At 38.8% G+C, this 23702-nt stretch overlaps 1 protein-coding gene across 4 annotated transcripts in view; it reads right to left on the bottom strand.

Moving 5' to 3' along the window:
* Nucleotides 1-23702, bottom strand: part of LOC124162481 (Down syndrome cell adhesion molecule-like protein Dscam2) — a 690555-nt gene that overhangs the window by 66941 nt on the left and 599912 nt on the right. For all 4 annotated transcript variants that reach the window (XM_046539031.1, XM_046539045.1, XM_046539048.1 and 1 more), the window contains exons 6-7: nt 15691-15837; nt 6876-6993 (exon numbers count right to left, since the gene is read on the bottom strand). In XM_046539031.1, coding sequence (XP_046394987.1) covers nt 6876-6993; nt 15691-15837 — 265 coding nt within the window. The remainder of the gene's footprint in view (nt 1-6875; nt 6994-15690; nt 15838-23702) is intronic.

Genomic DNA, 23702 nt, shown 5'->3' with positions numbered 1-23702 from the left:
CAATTACACAAACAACCGAGCGATTACGACGGCGCCAATTTGGCGGGACGTACTAATCCTACTCATTTATTTGAGACTAGCGGAGGACCCCGTGGATAATCAACGGAAGTAGAATGAGGAGGAGGAGGAGGAGATGGAATTATGATGGTTAATGCTATTGCATTACCAAAAAAGAAAGTTATGTGGTTCGCCCTTGATTTATGCATTTCAATGCTTACCCCAGTCTTTTTTATGAGAACCACGCAACAGTAAAGGGTTTGCGAGCTTCTATGGCTCCCTGTTTGTGAACGGAGGACCTCTGCGAAAAACCCATTGAAAGTTTGTCACTTGTGTGTGTTAAAAATATATTCGTCATTTTGTTGTCATCACACATTTTATCGATCGCTTTGGTAAGCTTAGCATAGGACACGCTTTCTGTTAACTGGCACAGCAAGTATTTATATAGAAAATTATATATTTACATATTTCATTATTATGCATATTGCAATAATGACTCTACCATTTCAAGAGCCTAGAATCAGTTCTAACCGGGAAAAGGCACATGCAATGGGCCGGAAAGGATATTATTACGGGGATCTCGAGTCGGGAAATTCAATTTTGGAATACGAGTATTAAGCATCGATGGAAATAGATTGCTAATATCAGAATCCCATCTTTATGATTTTGTAAACCGTTGGTCTATATTGTAAGCAAAAGTAACAGCAAATTAGTGAATAATTAGTTTTTGATGGGCAGTTATTATTTTCCCTGCGCCCTACTATTTACCCTTTAGTGGACTTCTCGTTTCACAAATGAATTTATAGATTTTTACGTTACAGTAAAAGTAGGGAGCTGCTCTAAAAACAATTATTTACCCTGATATTGTATTGTCATTAATATACTTAATGGTCAACGATTTCCAGAGCCAATTTTAGTCGAGCAGAAAGTTGCATTAGCACTTGAAAATTGTTTTGAGGAACTTTTACCCCTCTTTCTGAGGAGTTCCGCGGTTATTAACGCAGATATCTTCTTTTAAATTCGGCTCAATATCTGTGAGTCATCGCAAAGAAATACACTTCAATAGTAAACAATTATTTAATCTCTCTACAACGCTATCACTCTGGTGATTAGCATATGGTGACTATCTTTAAAGCCCCAAAATACGTCATTTGGAACGTTGTTTTGTAGGATATTATTGATTACATGAATATGTTATATATTTATTACATGAATAATTAACATTGTGAATGCTTAATGGAAATTAGTGATTGCAGTAGCTCTGAGATTTAGTTGTGAGAAGATAGGTTCATTATATTCTACGTTGCTTACGTTCTTAACTATTTCAACCGTAAGCTGCTTCGCTAAGAGCTACTGAAATCATGATGCCCTTGGCTCCTCCCGGGCATAAAATCTATAGGTTCGTCTAATTACGGATTACTAAGCATTTCTATATGCTAAAACTGGGAGAAAATTAACTTTTGTATTGCTTGTACCGAACTTGCTTCCGTGAAAAACAAATTTTCTTATCAATCCGTACATTATAATAATAACTTTGAAGTACCAAAAATCCACTTGTTCAATTAACTCAGAAGAGATTCTCTTCACTTAATTGTTCTTCCTATTCCTGACTACCACTATCGTAATACCAAATAATAAAAGATTCCAAATTTAGCTTTGCACCGAATAATTATTTTCATATGAAGGATCATTTAAATAAATGTTACCTAAAAATCAATTCTTCAAATTAATGTCCGCGGTCGTAAAATATTCGCAACGCAAAGCTTCCTCTTTTTCACGATGGTGAGTCACATCAATGTATTCTAATTTGCACATCTTTTGCACTTGCATTGCGATTGCTTGCATTTTTCATTCCATTAATGCACGAGAAATTAAGTAAAGATATCAAATAATTTCACTTACCTTATTTTCAGAATGTTTATCTTCGATAATCACGCAAATTAGCTGAGCTATACAATTTCTTGTCTATATTTATACATAAGCACGCATCGGCTGTCAAAATATTAGGTTCGCTGACTAAATATCAGAGACTCATAAGTTTGATTTGTCGGTAGTCAACAACATATGGTCCTATAGTCCCCTCATTCATTATGGATAGTATATGATCGCTGCACGGTTCCCTTTCATAAACCCAATGCTGTGTTTGCCGGTTAAATAAGCTATCGTTGATATTCAAGAAAAAGTAGAGTAATTTTATCACTAAAATCGCTATTATCGAGAAAAATATTATCGTGCACGAAAATCGAATGAAAAGAGTACTTAAAATACAGAAGCATCAACATCGACTCCTAAGCATTTCCTATGGGATAGCCATTTTGGACCCGTTGAGCTCCTTACGCCTTCCTGAAATGGACGAATGGCATTTTTTCTGGGATCGAGTAATCAAGTCAATTAATTTGAAGGCAATATGAAATGGATGTCCGCCGCCTACTGATCCCCATACATTTTGAACATCCAAACATTTTCACCTGAGCGTTCTGCATTATACATGTAGATGGCTCCGGTGAAAAAAGGCCCAAGCGTATTCACAGGCAAGGAAAGTAAACATACGCATGTCATAATGCTTACCACAACTCAGAGGGCTTATTGGTGAATAATTACTTCGACAGATGGTGATTTGACAGCGACGTTTCCGTCGTCCAGTCGGACAACATTATTCGATCGGCGCAAAAAGCAGGAAGGGAGATAAATAGACGTGTCATGGGAAGAGTAGAAGAGAGAGAGAGAGAGGACGAGACGCATGGCTTCAGGCGTGGAAACGACTGGGTCTCAAAAGCTCGGCAAAAACTTTGGTCCGCTTCCCCGTTTTTTTAGTAGGCCCGTAGAAAATGGTGAAAACGCGAAGTTAATGCCTTCCCCAGGTCGCTTAACTGAGCATTGTGCCGCCGGGCGTTCCATCCCGCCACCCTCGTGTGGGAAGATTTAAGGGACGCGTAGGACGCGAAAGGAAGATGAAAAACAATGAGCCTTCAAGGCTTACTCGCTGATGCTTGCTCTCGACTCTTCATGTTGCCCGAAGTCGATGATGCGTCCTAAAGGATTGACTACTGAGTTCTCAATGGCTACCGATGGCCAACGTAATTGCTTTTTATCATTACAAACGTTAGTGTGAGGGAGAATGTTAATGTCATTTTCATGAAAATTTCAAACTATTCTCATTTAATTTGACTTCATCGACGAACGGTCATAAAAATAGTCTTCGTTCCAGTTTTCCGATGATCTAATAATAAAATCCGCATTTTTAAACAAGTTTTTAGGCCAGTACTTTACCAACGGACACCTATGGCTTTAGCACACGCCTATGAAAACAAATCCATGAATCGCGAGGTATCCTGGAGTAAAATAAAAGTGGCCCTTCTTTTCTGAGTTTATGCAAATCAGAGGAGAGCGAGACGGTGTACACCAGGATATGAGAAGACAAAGAACTGGTTCACCATATCCGGTGGGTAAGTCATTTCATAAGGCACAGTAATTTCGTGAAGAATATAATAAAGGGAATAATGTATGGGAATGCCCCACGAAGAAAACCTAGAGATAAGTATTTGCAGCATATAAAGAAGGGCACATGGAAGAAGTACATGGAACGGGAGGAACTAGCTTGGGAAAGGGAAAAATGGAGGGCAAAAATATGCTAAGCTTAAGATTTCATTGCTTTAGATGAATTTCAATCGCCTGTTCCATAATATAGTCTTGAGCCCTATCCTCACCTGTCCCTTCAATATGTTGACTGAAGCTCGGAGTTGGGGGGGGGGGTTAAGGCTCTAACGTCGTGTTTACAGCCTAGCATTTATCAATATTGTATATTGATGAAAGAACGCCAATGGTAATTTCCACACTTTTTGATTCCAAAACTTAATAACCGACCCAGGTTTCAACAGATTTTGTCACTTTCAAGGTATAATTATCTAAAAATCTAATTTTCATAATTGCGTAGATCCTTGAGGGAAACCCTTATGTGGAGGGGTGATAAAAATAGAACATCTTTATGCTCATTACCACTGGGACAAACGGAGAGTAATATGAAGCCCTCCTCTTGCGTTCCGGAACAAAAGAACAAAGATTCACAGGCATATTAAACGAAAAATTATCAAACGGGTACGGCTGCCGTTTCCAAAAAAAAATAATGATCGGCTACCTTTATGATGCTCGCAGGGGATAGTTGGAGAGAGTGGGATGTTGACGGCGTCGAACGTTTTGGAAATCGTCATAACGTGTGGCCATCGGGTTGGGAGAAGCGGTGGCTTGATCCCTTTTGAATTTCACCTCCAACGTTGGCCCGAAAAGTAATAGGTGTTTTTGCGAACGTGTTTGTGCCACGTCACTATTTGGCTCAACGCCAAATTTCCCAGCATCTATTCAAGGAGGAAAACTTGACATATAATTCTTTACCCTACGTATTCACAAAACGCTGGAGCAACTATTTAATTTCCTCGCTCAATTTAGCGTCTGCAAAGGCTTCCAGTTATATGTATGATAACAAAAATCCTCTTTAATTCTCTTTGGGAATATTTAACAGGTTAAAGCATTTGATGGTAAAATTTTCACGATGTGAGCATTTTGGATAAATAACTTAAACTTTGTTTCTCCACAGATTTTCGACTTCATTTCGAAATTCATCTTCTGGTTGAACTGAAGGTGACGTTAAGCGTCGACAACATGGTCGAGTTTTAATCAAAATTTTGTGGAAAAAACGAATTTTAAGTTAGTCATCCAAAATGTTCGGCAAATTCCACAGTGTCGGCGGAAACCACCAACTTAACTGTGAGAATTTTTGCATGCTTGTTTCGTCGCACAATACGAGTATGCTTCAACAGCTCACTTTAATGAGGCTGATGTTGGCAATAGTGCTTTCCGAGGCGGTATAACGTTTTTCATTTGCCTTTGATTTACATAAAAACACAATATGACATTTCATTTATCTGTTTCATTGATGAATTTTTTTGTTCCCTGTTTTATTTTTCTTTGATTTTTCAACATCCTCAATTAAGAAATTCCCAATGAAGTAAGCATTGATACTCTCTTCTCCTCGAATACACTTGAGCTATTTGTAATAATTATCAGAAAAAAAACATTTATTTACAATAATTTATGGCAGAGACTCTAGGTTAATAATTAAATTACACCACGGCTCTAATTCACTCTAAAATTTGAAAGAATTGACAGAAAAAGCAAATATTGGCCACTTTTTCTTAACCGGCCGATGAAAAGATATAAATAACAATTTATTGAATCGGGGGACATGGTGGAAATTTTACTATATCGGCCTCGGCAAATACGAAGTAAAGTTTGAAGATTTATGACCGGATTTAAGTCTTTCCGTTGAGCTGGTAGTACTTTATGATGAGGATTCGTTAAATATTCGGACACCCACTTAAAACTTTTCAATTTATCACTGCAATGCCTCAAATAAAGATTTTGAAAGATCATGATACAGCTGGCCCGTATACTGAGGAATTGATATGTGATACTGTGAATTGATAGGTGATAAATACGATGGAAGCACATTTATATATCCAATCATAAAATAAAAAACTACCTTTCTTATTAAATTTATTCTGGTACTCCAACTATCAGCGTTGGACTAATAATTAATTCACCAATAGAGCGATGGAGACTATAAAAAATTCTTCATGACGTACCGTTCCACATTTTAGGACTGTTAATAAACTTTAAGTTCATCACAGTAGTTCTATAAATCAAAGAAATCGAAAGTAAATGACTTTAAGCCTAATATATATTGGTAGGATAAAAGGAGGCACTTAGCTCGAATATGTCCAGTCTCTTCAATATTAGACACTGATTGATTTAAATCACGCAATGATTATTTCATAGAATATCAAATACTCCACAAAATGTTGCGGTTCTGAAGTCGAATAAGGCCTTTTTAAGGTCTGCCTTTATCAATGATGGATCCGATGCGATGCATACGAGAAAATATTAATGGTGCGTGCATTTTGAAATAACTTTTTCTGCCATATTTCGTTCATTTTATCATCATCAGTTTTAGAATATTACCTGGCAGTGAGGTGATTCAAATGGGGTAAAGGGATAGTTTTACCCAAAGCTATAATTTTCCCATTGAATTGACTCCATAAATTGGTCGTTTTGAATTTTAAATTGAGTTTTTTTTCTCCCTCAATTTCCTAATTCTATCCTATTTGATAATTTTCACCGCCTACTGATGCCATATTTCAGTTAGAATCAATAAATATGCTATTTTAATGCTAAATTGAAATATATTTATTGATGGATATCCTTCGTACATATTCATCGATTAACCATGTAAAAATAGCTCATTGCTGAAGTCTTATTTAATATTTTTTTCATAAACTTGCATTTCATTATATTATGTGTTATTATGTATTTCCTTTATATTTTCGTGCATTTCACACTTTATTTGCGGTATTTAATAGATTTTCTAATATTTTATCTATCAAACTATGTTTTATCTACCCAATCTTACGAATATTGAGATTTCGATATCATACACTCACAAAAAATCACCATTAAGCACAACAGATGTAATATAGGAACAATTAAAATATTTTAGGTCCAGCCTCACATTTTTCGTAAAACATTTTTGGAGAAATATGGTGAAAAGAGCAAAGAAACATATGGATCACAATATACACAGCATGCCTACTTTGATGCTTTAAATGGGAATGAAAGTAATTTAAATGCTCGGCTAAACCTCCTTAAACAAAAATTATTCGTAGTAAAACCTTAGCTGAGAAAAACAAAGGTAACATGGATGAAAAAGGTCGACGTAAAAGGAAAAATGAAAGGAAGGGAATTTGACGTCACGGTGCGGTCGTGGTGGTGACAGGGTGAGGCGAGGGCAGTGACAAGGGAGTTTAATCTGCAGACAACAGACTCACCTTATGTCTGGCACCGGACACCCTTGGGCTAGGCACATGAGGACGGCGCCCTCGTCGGGAGCTACGTGAACCACTGGCGTGTGGTCCACAATTACCGGCGGCACAACTCCCCGGTAATCTGCAAACAAAGGAACCAAGGTGACTAAACAAAAAAGGAACGCAATCTTAGGACACGAAATCGTGACAACCTCAAATTTACATTTGAAGAAGAAGTTTGTTGCATTCAAACACCATAAATCAACTCTCAGCAAAAAAAAATTATTTTTACTCTCGACTAAAACCATGAAGGGGAGCAATAGCCCAGTAATTTAGGGTGAAAATAAAACTAAAAAAATAAATAGCCACCGCTAGAAGCGTGAAAATTTTAAATAAAAATTTAAAATGTGACTTTCAAGGCCGGGACACACATAACCGCACCGAGCCCGCGCCGACACACGGCCGACACACGGCCGCGGCACGGACGATTGTTGGTGACGGTGGTAGGAGAACACACTGGCCCGTCACTGCCCCGTGCGACGGCCGTCAGTATTGTCTCATTTCTGTTCCTAGCGTGGTGTGTTTTTCTGATCTCGATCATGTTTTCAAACTTTCGGGACAGTGATCAAGCGGTGATTGCCTAGGCTCTAGATGAAGAGGAAAAAGAGGAAACTTTGAGGAGGCGAAGAAAGAGAACTTGTGTGGACAGTGCATAGAAATCAAGACCCATTGAGGGAGAATTTAATACCCTGTTTCATCGTCTTATGGATGATGAAATCAAGTTCTTCGGATATTTTCGAATGACAAAAAATACCTTCTTCTCCATCTTCTCCTCAACAAGCTCCAAGAACATCTGAAGAAGAACGATACTTTTTGGAGGAGATGTATTCCACTAAGAGAACGTCTGGCTGTGTGCTTAAGGTATGTGCCCATATTTGTGCGTTTTTCGGAGGTGTACATATATGTGTGTGTGTGTATATATATAACACACACACATGACCAAATATTCTTCTTTTCTAATTTCTGTAGTTTTGCATAATTGTATAAGAGAGTCACCAGTGGTAATAGAAACACAATTTCAAAAAATCAGTACTTTAATATCCGAATTTTTAATACTTAACATGTTAATATTATTATTTTTACAATTTAAAATACGAGGCGTGGTTCACCGTATGCACGGAAAGTGGATTCGTTATTTGTTGGTTGCTTTCGATAAGGGAACTGTAATGAGGTGATTCATTGGTGAATGATGAACGTGTGGAGGAATCATTGCTGCCTGCGACGCTTTCATTTTTTGATAACTGCTTCAACTCAAAGTCTTGCACAGTGGTGAAAATTGAAGTTTTTACCTGGTTTAGTAATACGGGGTCCAATTAAGTATTAACTCTGATTTTTTCTGCCTCTTTTTCGGCTAATATGTACGCCATAAGTTGGCTCGAAGGAGACTCTTGCGCCGGTTTTTTATAATTTGATCCCCTTCGTGTAGCATTCAATGGCCTAATGAAGTGGTTTCTTTGCCTAGAAATGGCTTGCGTGGACTCAGCTGGAGGAACTAGAGAGGTAGGCTGAACTGTAATCTGTGAACTTGTACCAGGATATTGAGGAACATCATTTTGGCTTTCAAGCTCACTTTCGGGATCATGTTCAGGCTCTTCCACTCTTGGGTCAAATTCAGAATCATCCCTTTGGTATTCTATTGATGGCACATTTGAGAGGGCTTCTCTTTCCACAATATGATGGAGCAAAAATTCCAAAATGTCTTCGTACTTGTACTTTTGTTTTTTGGCTGCAGCTTGTCCTGATTTTGTCTTCGTCTTCTGTAGAGTTCGACGGAACTGATCTCGAAACGATGCCCACCTTTTCCTGCACTCTTCCGGCCCTCCTAAAAAATATTCTTTTAGAATAATAATTTTATGTTAAAATCTATCAAAATATCTTTTTTCAGGTTTCTTGCAACTGGGGATACTTTCAAGACAATTTCATTCAGCTATAGGCTGGGAAGATCGACTGTAGCTGCTATCATTCACAGTACATGTAAAGCAATAGTGGACGTTATTCAAAACGAGGTCATGCCTGTGCCAGATGAAGCAAAATAGAACACTGTGGCATCTGAGTTTTGGGAAAAGTGGCAGTTCCCCAACTGTATTAGAGCCTTGGATGGGAAGGATGTTACAATTCAAGCGCCGAAGTTATCAGGCAGTTTATACTGGAATTACAAGCACTCATACTCCATTGTACTTATAGCCTTAGTTGACCTATGCTACAACTTCATTGTGGTAGACGTCGGAGCTTACGGGAAAAACTCGGATGGAGGTATTTTTTTAAACTCGAATTTTGGAAGAGCTCTGGAGCATGGCCAGCTCAATGTTCCCAGGGGTGGAGCACTACCTGGAACAAATTTCGAACTGCCAATGGTCATTGTAGGTGATGAAGCCTTTCCTCTTAAAAGGCATATGATGAGACCTTATCCTGGAAAAGGTTTTACAGATGACAAAAGGATATTTAACTACCGTCTAAGCCGCGCTAGGAGTATTTCTGAAAATGCGTTTGGAATTTTGGTACAGAAGTTTCGCATTTTCTCCCGACGGTTGCAAGGAAATCCTGAAAACATTACGACTTCAGTACTAGCTGCTTGCGTTCTCCGCAATTTAATAAGACAAAATGAAGGAAGTAACATGTCAGCATTAAATGAAAGCAATGATGGGACTGAGAGCACCAGACTCCGTAGCAGGGCCTGCAATCTTCAAGACCTACCCCGTCTACGAGGAGGGTCAACAGGAGAAGCGTTTGCTGTTCGAGAAAAACTCAAGGATTTCTTTAACTCTCCAGTTGGAAGTGTAGAGTGGCAAGCGAGGGCTGCACTGGGAATATAATACGCCCAAGATTTAACGCCAAATGACATTGTACTTTAACGTACAAGTAGAGATAATATTTTGAACTTCAACTTTCAACTGTGGAAAATTCAACTATGTTATTGCGTTAATTATACATATTAAATTTTTATTCTTTCTTTACCTCTTCTTTAACTTATTTATTTATATTTTTGTGAGTTCTTGGGGTTTAAGTCCAAATAAATAAAAACCAAATTTAGCCAACGCTTCGATATAATTGTATATCATCTAAAGGGCTTGGTTATGAAAAAGAAAATTAGATAAACATATGGATGAATTAAATATAATATGATAGTAAAATTTGGAAGCATAAATATATAAAGTTACAATACTGTTTTTAGTTTATAATAAAATGAAATGACAAATTCAGTATTAAGTAATTGAGAAAAGGGAAACGCAGGAGTTCAACGTAAATTAATTTGTGGTGTTTGTTTATGGTAACAATGATTATTTTGTAGTCCATGGTTACATTCAGAGAAAATCAATCAAGAACTGGGAATTTCCGCACTTCTTCAATAAGTTTCTCGCTCTCCATATTGCACGAGCCCGCACCGTCACCGTCAAAAAGTAAACTGAACTAGTCGGTGACGGTGCGGGCTCGGCGCGGTCTCCAAGCACGATGACGGTGCGGGCACGGTGCGGTGGTGTGTGTCCCTACGCGTTTGAATGCATTGTTTTCCTTTCTCGCCGTATCACGTCCAACACTCGGCCGTGTGTCGGCGCGGGCTCGGTGCGGTCATGTGTGTCCCGGCCTTCAATCGTAAAATAATTGCTACTTGATAGATCATGCTGATCATAATTCGTTTTTGTATAATATAGTTTTTGCATCGTTCATAAAAATTCTTTTCCCAATCGTTTTTAGCAAAATTCCATCAGAAATAAATCGTTCCTGTGATCATTCTCCTGTAAAACACCAGCCTTTCTCGGGCTATAAATTTTTTCGACACATAGCAGACAGATCGTTTATTTTAGCCATCAAAACTACCAGAAAAACAGTGGCTTTGCTGGAAGACCGTGGGGATAAGTTTAACAAGGGGGGACATTCACTCATAATGATTAGTTTTGCCGTTAAATTTTTACCAATTGGCCCTGATAAATTACCGCGCCCGTGTTTATTTGCGAAAGCACTTTGTCATATTTGCCAAGGGGATATCGCTGGGGAAATAAAACCGAAAGATTGATTGCACACGCAAGCATCCCAGCAGAGCGAAGGACTTATGTCCCAACGGTGCAAAAATACGTCATAAAATATCATGAGGAAGAAGAAGAAACCACCACTCCTTGGCAATAGTTATTGAGGCACGGAGGAATTATGACTTTCAGAGACGCGGAGAGTTTAAGTCCACAGAAAATATGGATATCCTCGAATAGGACGACGGGATAGCCAAAAGAATGGAGTGGGAGGCAGATGATACTGAAAAAAAGCATAGTGAATGACGGCCGAGATGAGCTAGGAGTTGAGAAAATGATTTGGACGCGGTGCGAGAGGCGACTCAAGGCCGAGAGAGTCCGAAAATTTCCCCAAGGATTCCCTAGCCAGCGTCCCCCATCCCTCCACTTCAGCATAGCGGAGGATTCCTCTCTTTTCGCCTCATCCTTTCGTATCCTACTTCGGTCCCCATTCGCCGAATACGAGAGCGACGCCAAGCGATAAAACTATCTATACATATAAAAGAGGATGTATGCGTTTCCATACGGCTGCACGGATTGCTACCAAAGTTAACACATAGGTGCATCTCATGCTCCCGGACCGCGTGGTACTACTTTCGGTTGCGCACGTCGCGTCATATGCGTCCTTTTCCCATCACCGTTTGATACGTCACGTCATACAACCTCTGTGGTAGGGCACTTTGCCAGGTAGGCACACCCCTAGACACACTCAAAGAGAAAAAATAAAAATCCTATACAATCATGGGTACTATCCTCCCCAAGCAACGCGCGTCGGGTGGCCTGCTAGTATGATATAAAAGATAAATTCGGGGAACGTTAAAAATTTAAGCCCCGAGTTTTTAAATAACACATTTTAACATCAGTTATTTCACATAATTTCAGTACATTTCAATACATTCATTTCAACATAATGTTAGTTAATTTACGCAAATAGTTTTAATTCTTACTCTTTACTTCATTCATTCTTCATTTGATTCGATGTCACATCACTTATATTTTACAATAGTTTATCCCCATGTTCTTTGATTACTTGATAAACTTCTTTTTATGTGTCACATTATTAGTTTTCATTCCTTCAACTTATTCATTCATTATTGTTTTTTTTTCAGCTTCTATGGGCGCATTGCACAAGAAACTAGGACCTTCGATAACTTTTACTCAGCGCAAATTGTGGGGATCCCGATTCTACAGCCCAGGATCAGGAATAACTACTTCTCGGTAGCGTGTTCGCTCTCATATACCTCTTGATTTCGATATCGTGACGGTTTTAAGTAATCAGTTGTGTATAAAATCTGTCGAACGCCATTTCTATATTATTTTAGGCTTTAGCCTCAGGACTTCGTGCGATGGAGTTACCTTGTGCATAACATAACTTAAGAAAGTAAGAAAATTCATAAGTGTAGAGAATGAAATGTAAAAATAAATGGATAAGTAACGACGGGACTCATTATGGAATGGACTGATAATGAAATAATGAGTGCTGGCTGGACTTCCGCTACAAAATTAATGGAGAACTTAAAGTGAGTATTGTAGTACTTAAAGCGAGGCGTTGGTCCAGTTCTATTGTCGTGTAAGACGTGAAGTTTGGAGAACGTCTGAAATACTACGGTTGTTGCGCTAAGGCAAACTATGATATTTGTTTTCCTGCAGTACAACGCTCATTTCAGGGGAGTTAATATCCATGCCTTGTGTCTTTTTCATATTAGTTGTTGGGAGAGGAATGCCGAAATTCCCCTATATTGCTATGGAATTTTAAACTGGTGGCGTTGCTGAGCAGAAAAAAATGTTTTTCTCAGCATAGCATCACGCCAAGAGTAAGAGAATATATATGATGAAGAAAAATATTCATACCTTGAGCACTAGCAAAACTACTGTCAGACAAATCACGCCTTTTAATTTATCGGTCTGCTCTTTTGATATGACCAGCTTCCAAAACATATGAACATCAAACTCAGTTTCACTACGGCTATTTGAGTGAATATCAACGTTGGCGGGATTGATTATGTTTTGCCTTTTCTCTTTCTTTCCAGTCCAAACTTCCTCCGTATCTTTCATCCACCCGTTTGTTCTGCTTTTCCTTTGCTCATACCATAAACAATGAAAGACTCGAGTCCGTAGATGTCGTGGATGAACTTCCCGACGAGTTTTGCAACCTTGTTCCTTCTGCACGACAAAGAACGCAAGCGTTCCGCCATCTTGTCACACATCACGGCGAGAGCTCAACTACTGCTGGTATGAGTACGCGCTAAGAGCACGACGAGAAGAGTGCCGTGAGAAGAGTCGCCTCGCTCTGTGTCCGGGAAGAAAGGAGCGAAGGAGGGAAGGAAGGCCATGAAGGACGCAGGAGGACGTGAAGGACGCCGCCGTGTAAGGGAATAGGACGGCAAACGCCACCCACCCACACGACCCAGAATTCCGCTCGCCAGTTGACACAATCAAGTCGGCGGAGAGAAGGGAGCGGATTTTTGCAAAGCTCCGAAAGGAACCGGCGAGCAATTCCAGCATCCATCCCCGCTCTCTCCTATCTTACCCCTTCACCCCCCCCCCCTCCGCAACCCCCTCACCCTTCCCACTCGCGATGGAAGCGGGAAAAAGCGATGGGAATTCCAGGAATACTGTCTCGAGATGTACCGTACACGACGATGTTGAGATCACATATTAAAAGAAAGAAAGACGTTGAAAACAGGAGACAGGAAAGAAGGAGGAGGGAGGAGGAGGAAGAGTGGAAATTCGTGGGAGTGGGAGGAATGTGGATTCTGATGTAAAGGGAAATGGGAAGAACATTGCGAAATAAAAAAAAATGTACGGAGGGAAACGATGAAGGAATTCGCGTTAGATAGGGACTGTGTAGGTGTAGAGGTTTTGGGCGTGGAAGAAAAAGCAGAGGGAGAGACGAAGCAAAAGAGAAAGATAATGAAAACTTGGAGGAATTGGCGAGATTCCATCGCCTTAGTGGTTCTGGGAATCGTGTACCGTGAGCGCTTCATGGATTATCACGGCTTCAAAATTGTGAAAAGAAACAAAAGAGTCGGACTAAGAATTGCCGATACGAGCGAATTTCATCCGATTATCTATAACTCGGGTAAAATAGTCAAAGTTTACAAATCTATACGTAATTACGACTTAAAAAATATCAATTACCCGTAATGGTATAACCTGAGGAAAGAAGAGAGCGGAATGCGAGTGCCATAAATTTTTAGGAGTTGGTATGCATGTTAGTTAAGTATGGAAAATTCATCACATAAATAAGGAATAAGTTGTTGAAGACAATCAAAGATGAAGTTGAAGTCTTTCCATGACAATTGTACCACCTATAAAGTAATTTTTTTATTTAAAAAAATTACTGGTTAGCGCCGAAGCCAATAATATGATAATTAATTTAGGGTATTAATCAGGATTTTGGTCATTTCCGGAGATGAATATCTTATTAACATCCCAAAAAAAACCTTACGAAGATATTTTTTGTTTTCATAAGCCTCAGCACCTTGCTGTCTCTTTGATGATTTATGTAATGACTTGATTCCATTGAGAAAATAGCTTACCCATTAAATACTTTCTCGGTTCATATCACAAAGAGGACAGCATTGTTTGACGGAGAAAATAAAAAAAAACAGGAAACGAGAATCTTGGAAAAGAGAAAAATTGCCAATTCTGATTTAAGAAGAAAACAAAGGTGACGGGTGAAGTAATGCGGGAGAATATTCTAGGGAAGAAGGCAACGCTCATGGGGTCTGGATTGTCACACTAGATATTTTTAATACCTACCATGGTAAATGCTGGGCGGAAAATTACGGCAGACAAGAGGAATGCATTGCCGTAGAGATGGACCCAAGAATTTTTCATTACTCCGCAGCGTTAAAGGCTATGGATGGCAATTGAAGGAGGAGGGATGACAACAATACCTATCTACTCCCCAAATCAATACTTCACATTTTTCAATGCCATTACGTTTTAACAGCGCCCTCTGCTGTAATCAATGCCATCGGACGATGTATGATTTATAAAATTATCGCACGAAATACCTACTTAGAGCTTTTTTGTATGCATAACGTATTGAAGAAATTCATGTGAGTAAATGTAAATAAGTTTAGTGAAGAAAAAATTAACATAAAAGTTAAAAAAATAGCAAATGGTTTGCAATGGTTAAAATATTAGAAAGTAATTTAAATAAATAATCATGCATATCTCGAGAATTTCAAGTAGGTATTTTATCCTAAAGAAATAACTTTTAGAAGAACCGTCAAAATTACCAACTATGGTTTTTCATTTATTCATTGAGGTTGGATCTAAGACGGCAATCATAATAGCAGACATCAAAAGCGATCCATCACACTTTCCGCTTTTGTATTTTTCAAATATTACTCAAGAAATGAGTGAATTTATCTCTTACAATTTACCTAGAAATACATATAATTACAGGGGAAAATAGTAAGAAACTGACTATTTTCTACATTCTTTTTTGTAATGGGCACCATGTATTTATTGATATAATATAATTATATATCAATTATTTCTGCCGAAAAACAAATATTGTCTTTCCATGCTCCAGAAGTATATACGATATCCAGTTAATTATCTTCCAAGTCCTACTCTGTTGTTTGTAATCTGGCTGAATTTACAATGAACTTTGGAACCGCTTGCATTTTTATCTTAATTATATCAAACTTAAATTATAACCTGGGCTCTGAAGTTGCAAGAAGAAAATCCATTAAATTCAATAAAAGGGCCTTTTAAGCATGAATGGATTGAATATTCCCTGCTTAGTTGGGTTGACTCACCTGTTACTCTAATAGTGGCTGCAGAACTGACCACCACTTGTCTGGTGAGTCGATGTATTGTGCGACAGCGGAAGCTGTGGAACTGGTCGCTGAAATCTACGTTGAACACAAGAAGATCCCCGGAAGGAAGGACGTGGAACTTTCCATCTGAAAAGAGGACATAAGAGCTGCTCAATTATTTTAAATCGAGAAGAAAACACACTTTAATGCCTATTTTATGTGAAATATTGATACTGATTGGAATACAAATTATTGTGGAAAATAGGCAAGTCGGGTTTTCAATGAAAATTGGAAACAATGACGTTTATTTAATGTTTTCCCTAGTGGATAAATTTTATCTAGAGGAATGACAATCACATTTTTATGCACTAAGCACACATTAATATCTTCACATATCTGGTGTGAAAAACTAAGAATTTATCAATTTCTCCAAATTGCGATCAAGGCCATTTGATGCGTAATAGCATACCAACGGTAGATTTATGTTTCGCAACTAATATAAAATGTGACGAAATAACACCAAGTGTTGCAGAAGAACGCGTAAGGACAGTATCGAGAGCAAGAGAAAAAAACTCTCTTCTTTCTTTTTGCTAAATATTCAGCAATTACAGTATATCAAATACAGAAAGGTTGGAGGCAAAAGAGATACTTAAATGTATGCGTTGGATAATAAAAGAGCTTCAAGAATTTTACTCGAGAATTTAAAAAGTGCCGGACCACTTGTTATGCAAGAAAAAAAAGAGAATAAATAAATATTTAAGGGCGTAATTTCCAAAAGTTGCGCTCCCCCTCGCAAATTTGCGGGGTCCGTCATTTGCATTTCTATTCCTATTGCACGAAGAAAGCCAAGGGGTAAAATTTTGAGATTATTCCCCCGGGGTCAAAATGAGATTTTCCTATCACCGAAGTTAAATTTCCTTTGCGGCCGAGGCACTTTCCCACTATTCCCATGAGACCGCAAAATTTTGCATGGAGAACAGCAAGAAGAGTAAAGTCTCCCTTCCGAGTGGGATCGAACGCTGCTCGCTTTCTCCCCACGATAGCCTTCGAGAGAGAGAGAGAGAAAGAAAAGTTGACTACCCGGAATCCTCGCCAAACTTAAATGTATTAACCGCTACGAGTGCACTCCGGAGAAGGGGATGGAGATGGCGAGAGGGAACTTGAAGGACCACATGGCTACGGAAGGGGTTGGAAAATGAGAGTGGACCAGTTATAGAGCCTTGTGTCACACCTTGGCTCAATTTTTTATCCCATCAATATTGATGTTTTTGTTTTTAGTTTTGGCAAGCGATCGCTGCGATTTTCGTCCAAAAATTTTAGAAGTTTTATTGGGATTCACACCTGGCAATTGGACTTGTCAATGCCAAATTTTCAATTGCTAAGTCTGTCACCAACTTCGCAGTACAAAACGACACTTAAAAATCGTAAGTTAATTATTGTTTATCTGGTGTACAACAGCTAACCTACGAGTTTAAAAATGAAGATGTGCCAAGAAAGAGGCTTATCGAAACATTTTCTAAATGCGCTGCTTTTAAATTCACAGTTTCAACTACGTGAAATAACACGACTTATCGAAATCCGCAAAAAGAACATAATGATTAAAAATTGAATGAGGTACCTTTTCCTGCGTATAAAATCTCAAATACTCAACCCTCGCAGTCAACACGAAAGGTATGTAGGTAAGGGATAAAAGGGAAATATGTTGGAATTCTTATTAAGCATAAGTAAATTATAATCGGCAGTAAAATATTTTTAAACACTACAGGAAATAATGTGGGCCCTTCTATGATGTAGAGTTGATATTGTTTAATGCGCTTTTTAGTACTTAAATGCGTGGTTAGGAATATTTTATTACTTTTAGCTGTAATTGGTAGTAATTCATGTTAAACATTATGTATGTATAACTTTGGGGCTAGCATAGCTGTTTGTTATTTTTTTGTAATGAATGAATAACGCATACTGAAACATATGTATTTATGGGAAAAAGTAGAAGTGATGGCTTTAGTATGATTGAATTAGCACAGAGAAATAGGTTTGTTTTGTAACGTCTGATTTTTTGAAGTTGTTATTTTGGTTGTGAAGGGTTTGTTTGGGGAGGGGGATTGTTGAGAGGGATGTGAAAAGGAGAGGGTTTTGTGGTGGATTGTGGAGAGAATTGAAGTAAATAAAAAAGGTTATGAAAATTAATCGTCTTACGTTACAGTTTCAAACCTTTTCTGAATGAAAAAAATATGGAAATTTCCACTAGGCAAGAAGATCAATTTGCACGCATGTAAGTCTTCCACCAATTCGGGTGTACTACATGATAATTTCTGCAAAACATAGACACGTATATACACGCTTGAGGTACGCTAGATTTGACATTCATAGCTCGTGCTGATCACCTCCTGGAGCATGTGGAGTTTCAAAACATGACGGGCAGATAGAACAAACTCAGGAGGAATCGAATGCGACTCGACATCTAATTTTCCGACCAGCGGATGGACTTCTCCACGGGGATGAGTCCAGATGGGACGAAATGGAGTTGGAAGGTTCAATGTTTATGTAATAGGCGAGCATCGGGAAGAAACCGCGCTTGGTATGGAATAACAATTTATAATACTTGAGACTTATGTGTAAGAAATATCAAATTGGAAAACAGATGCCGACCAAAAAAGATGTGATGCTTTTCAGGCGAATGCTGGTGGTCCACAGGGCTGAATGAAAGGGCCTTGTATAAGGCCTTACTCCGAGGATAAGAGTACGGCCCATAACCCGACGCGTCGGCAGCCACGGAGGATATTATCCGGTAATGCACCCGAGAAGCCTTCACTAAAGGGTCGCTGGCTTATTTTTGCCTTATCGAATCCGTCATTTCCCAAGAAAATTGCTTATAAGTGAAGGTATAATAAGATGATATTCTCCACCTGTGCTTGAAAATGTACTTTCAAGATCTACTTCCCAAAAAATCTCTTGGATAAGAAACGTTTGTAACAGGATTTCAGTGGCTATTTCTCGTATATTTAATGTCACATTTATTGAGGAACGTTGGAAGTAAAATTTATGAATTCGATGGATTACATTATCATATATGAATGAATAGGGCCTCCTATTTGTAGTCCATGGCCCACAATTTTTGGCCATCATCTTGTTGTGGCGTGGTTCACAATTTTGAGGAAACGGAGATTTTTGGTAAGTGCCCGAGCCTTGCTTGAGTGTTTGGCGGCTCAGTTGTAATCTAAATTTCGGCCAACAACTCTTATCATATTAGAACATAGGTTTCCGCGGCGATGGTTTGATCTCTGCATTTCTTCAGGGTTATCTTCCGCCTCAGCTTGTTTGCCGACAATAGTTACGCTGGCTATCCTGCCAGCGAAACTGTTGTCTACAAACAAGCTGTCGTGGAAGAGAACCCTGAAGAAATGCAGAGATCAACTCTAATCATAGTTTCTTTTCACGGGAAGTTCAGATCGCTCTACCGCGAGCGTCGGCTTTTGTGGCGTATGCACAAACGTATTTCTATCTATAGCTGTTTGTTTCGGGAAATGCTGCGACTGATTCGCAAGAATTTGACCGGATTTTGCGCCCGAAGCAAAATAGGTTTGCGATATTTGTAATTCGACTTGATCGCGCGGATGTTAACTGTACATTTAGCGGCCGACTGGAAAATCCTCCATTGTAATATACGTTGTCGTGAGTTTTACAAGGAATGAAAGGCTCGATAAGAGTGGCGCCATCGTCGCACGCTCTAATCTGAATGAGAAGACGTCCGTTGTGTGCATTCCGCGCGACGCGAGCAAGAGGCGGAGGGGAGAGAAGGAATGGAAATTCTTTTCGGCCCCTCCTCCTCCAACCGGATTTCATTTCCCCGTCGAGGTATGTTTCCACAATTTCGAACGATCCCGATGCCAATTTAGACCTCCAGGGCGACGGCAAGTCAAGGAGTGCGACAATTTGGGTTAGGGAGAGGGGCGCAGTGGAAAGAGCGGCTTAACCGAATTAGACAACGAGATTGATCTTTGGATCTGCTCTGCTTGCGTCAGCGCTTCCGCATTTTTCCATTTCCTCCTCCCTTCTGCACGAACCTCTGTTAATATATTTTTTTTACCAATCATTAAATGTGCAGACCATTGCAATGTGTGCACTTCGGCTGAATTGAGGAAATAAAGGTCAATTAAAATCCAGAATGAGGAGCAGGGAGACAGAATTTGGGCGATTAATATGGTGAGGGTGAAAATTACATATCCGGAAACTAACGAGAAGTTAGGGTGGGGGATAATTACGTGAAAATCGAAGTTGTGATGGCAATCTACTATTTGCTTTACTCCGTTTTTACTTCCTGGCGTGGGAAGCAGCCGATATAGAGGGCAGAGTGAAGCTTTGGATGCAAAGGTCTCAGGTGACAATGCCGGGAAATTGTGAGAATCTGGATCCCAACACTTAGGTGGTTAAATTAAAAGCTGATTGACCAATGGAAGCTTAGAGTAAAGCGGTTAAAGCGGATAAAGCGGTTGAAAAGCAAAGAAATGAAAGCATAATTAAGCTCTTACGGGAAGGAATGGGACTCCTTCCATGTAATCCCTTGTAATCCCTTCCACGTATTGCCCACAATATTTTGCGATCGGCTTGTTTAGGTGTGATTCAATGTTCGGAGGTAATGGAGATTTTTATTGAGAACCCTATCCTAGTTTGCGCCGTTGGTGCTCCGTCTTTCGGAGGGGACCTTTTACCTTCGAATGTTTTCATAGAGAGCGTTTGCGCTGAATTTATTCTTGTAACTGTCATAAAAGCAAAGTAACTCCGATTTTTCTCAAATCTTTATCAAATCCAAGAGCATATCCCTCGAGCTTGATAAACTTAGATTTATGTCTTCTCTCCTAATTATCAAAGCTCTACTTACCACAAAATAATCAATGAAATTCACTATAAAAATGGGGAAAGCAGTAAAAATCAAGGAGCTAATGATAATCGAACCTTCTTTCGTCTGCATTCAGTAATTTAGACGCTGTTAAGGATCTAAATATTTTACCTCCATGGAATTAACAGGTTAATTTAACAAGTAAAACCTAGAATTGAAGCTTAGAATAAAAAATATACCATGAGTTGAAGTTCTTAAGGTTATTTTAAATAAAAATCTCTTAGATGACTGTTGATTTATTTCATTACTTGTGAATAAAGGGCAAAATAAAAGTTTTATAAAGTTTTTTTTTAAATAAAAGGGTGCTCAGTTACTTCAAGTATAATTATTTAACGCAATAAATGTTTAATAGAATATTTCCATCAGTTAAAATGCTATTTTCAGGTGTTTTGAGCAAAAAAATTACTTTACCACTTTCTATTATTTCGCTTCGAGACCTCTTGCAACGATTACGTTCGGTTATTTATTTCTTTTACAGCAAACCCTAGTCGTCGAGAATACCCATGCATGAGTTGTATATTTCGGAATCCCAGTGCAAATCTCCTTTACATCCGAAATTTGAACCACACTGCAACAGGCTGATAGCTAAAAATAGTGGGCTATGGACTACAAAATGGAGGCTCCGTAGAGGCTTGACATATGCTGCCACTTCTCTCGCTTTTTAATGAGTTTTCAAAAAATGTCCGCAACGCAGATGATCGCTGAGCGATTCATTTAGTCCCAATTTCCGCTAGAGAGTGATTGTTCTCGCGAGGAAGAGCATTGAAAATTTATGAATTCGATGGATTACATTATCATATATGAATGAATAGGGTATCCTATTTGTAGTACCTGGCCCACAATTTTTTAACATATCTACATAATACTTTAATTATATATTGCATTTCTAAATGTATGACATCGCGTCGTAGGACGTGATTTTAAAGAGAGTGTCACGAGAAGAAACGAATGGGAGGATTAAGCCGTGTCCCGTCGCGTCGTTAACCTTTTTAAAGAGGATCTTAGACCACCCACTCCGACCAGCTTTCTTATCCATTACATTGCAATGAACGCAAGCAATCGGCACCAATCCCAGCGATTCCCACGATTATTCTGCGTGGAGGTCGAATCTTTATTAGGTGAAGCTACGCGTAAAAATAAAATCGGTTAAGGAGCTTTGATAAAAAAGTTTGAAAGGCAGGAGGGAATGGAAATCGACGAGAGTGAAGCTAAACGTCGGATTTGTGAGGAAACTCTAAAGGGCGAGGAAAAGGAGTCTTGGTTGTAGTCAGGCTTAATTAATAATCCCGAGGTTTAACAGTTCGATTGATTCATGGAAGCGAAGGGGTAAAAGGGTGGGGGGATTAAAGAAGGACCCTTGGAGGATCATCTCTTCCGGGAATCCCTCTTTCCCACCAAAAACAACAGAGGGCTAAGTTTAAGCCGGAAAGGAAGGGAGTAACGGTCCATAGAGTAGGGTAGGATGAAGAAATAGTCCTCTCAACCATTAGAGACGCGTCTCCTATTGAAGCTGTTTCGATAATTTTGGCTGATAATAATTAATACGTGAATGGACTTCAAAAAAGTTACTTCATACGATTAAGTGAAAGGAATTTTCATCGGACTTTAAGCCAAGATTACCTTGATCCAGATTTTTTTAATCAATACCGACATTCTTTGGTTCATTTAGCAGAAAACTAATCCATAAATGCTTAAGAACCATGTTTAAAAATAAAATACTCGGTTAAAGAATATTTTATAAAGGATTTAGCTTATATCCAGTTCCATATTTACATAACTATCTTAATTTTTATCTTCCAACACTCCATATTATCTATTGGCTTACGTTCCAGTCTGTATCTGAAGCCTCTTCTTAAGAATACTAAGTAAATTCAGTGCCTTAGTGCATTATCTTGATTTATTTGAGTCTTGTCTCCGATTTCACGAATTTAAATGTACTTTTGGTCGCGTAATTGACCTCATTCCACCCAGAGCTGGTGCTTACTACTATTTCTGTCACTAAATGCTCTAACTCGGTCCAAATGGCGCTGGATGAGACACATAGAAACAAGGCTCGAGAGATTGGTCGTAAGTACCGACGTTCCTACGTCGTTCACTCGTATTTTCTCAGGATAACTTAAAGCGAGAATGAATAAATTACGCAGTAGGTTGTTTCGAAGATTTAAGGCCTTTGTGAGGGTCTTTTTCTGTGAAATTGTTTGACGTATCCCCATCACTCATTCCCTATTTGTTCGGCGTCCTAAGTTCGGGTTGCTCTTGAGTGGGGAAACTTGCCACAATCTAATGTGGTTAATAATTACTCTAGTTCCCATTTAATTATTCATTTGAGTGGCCTTAGTTTAACTTCATTTATAACCTCTGCTTGAAGAGAGGAAACGACGAATTCGATTATATTACGAACGATTGATGAAGTTAGATTTTTGTCAACTTAAACAGTTGCTTTGAAGAATTCACTAGACATAAATGATAAAATTATCACTTTGTGTAAATGTGTGAACTACCGAGTGGTTAGTTTTTCTGACAATGATAACATCGCCAGAGATCGCAGTAGAAAATGCAATAGAAACTCTGACTTTTGGTAATATGTTAGGACAAGTACTGGTAGTAAGAACCTATGTTTCTCATATCTAAAATCATCGTTAAAATAAAATGTAACTGTACTTTTCCGCAATTACTTAAACACTTTTGACGCATTCAAATAATTGTGAAAAAGTGTAATCGCATTTTATTATAATATGCCGAACTTTCACAGTATCATACCCGAATCGGTCTTATTGAAATTTTCTGTGATTTAATATAACTATGACAAGAGAGTCACATACCCACTGCCTACCATTTCTTTTTTTGCCGAGCATGTGGAAGTGCAAGGCGCTGGAGCGATTTTTATATCTGCATATGTTTCCTTCGGTCCTCTCCATACATGTCACTATGCTACGAGTAGACTCATGGCAGGCTGATGGAAAGGTGCATTGCATAACCAAGTCCTAAGGCCTCAATCACTCGGTATACAACGCTCAGTGTCTCATGATGAACTAACCATGTCCTCCAGCATGGATTTCTTTTAAAAAATGAACTCTGTATTTGAAGTTAGTTCGAAGGTTTCCTTGGATGCCGT

Source organism: Ischnura elegans, chromosome 1, assembly GCF_921293095.1.
Source record: "Ischnura elegans chromosome 1, ioIscEleg1.1, whole genome shotgun sequence".
In the NCBI taxonomy this organism is placed as follows: Eukaryota; Metazoa; Arthropoda; class Insecta; order Odonata; family Coenagrionidae; genus Ischnura; species Ischnura elegans.
The sequence above is the reverse complement of the archived record's forward strand: the minus strand, read 5'-3'. Positions and strand labels throughout refer to the sequence as shown.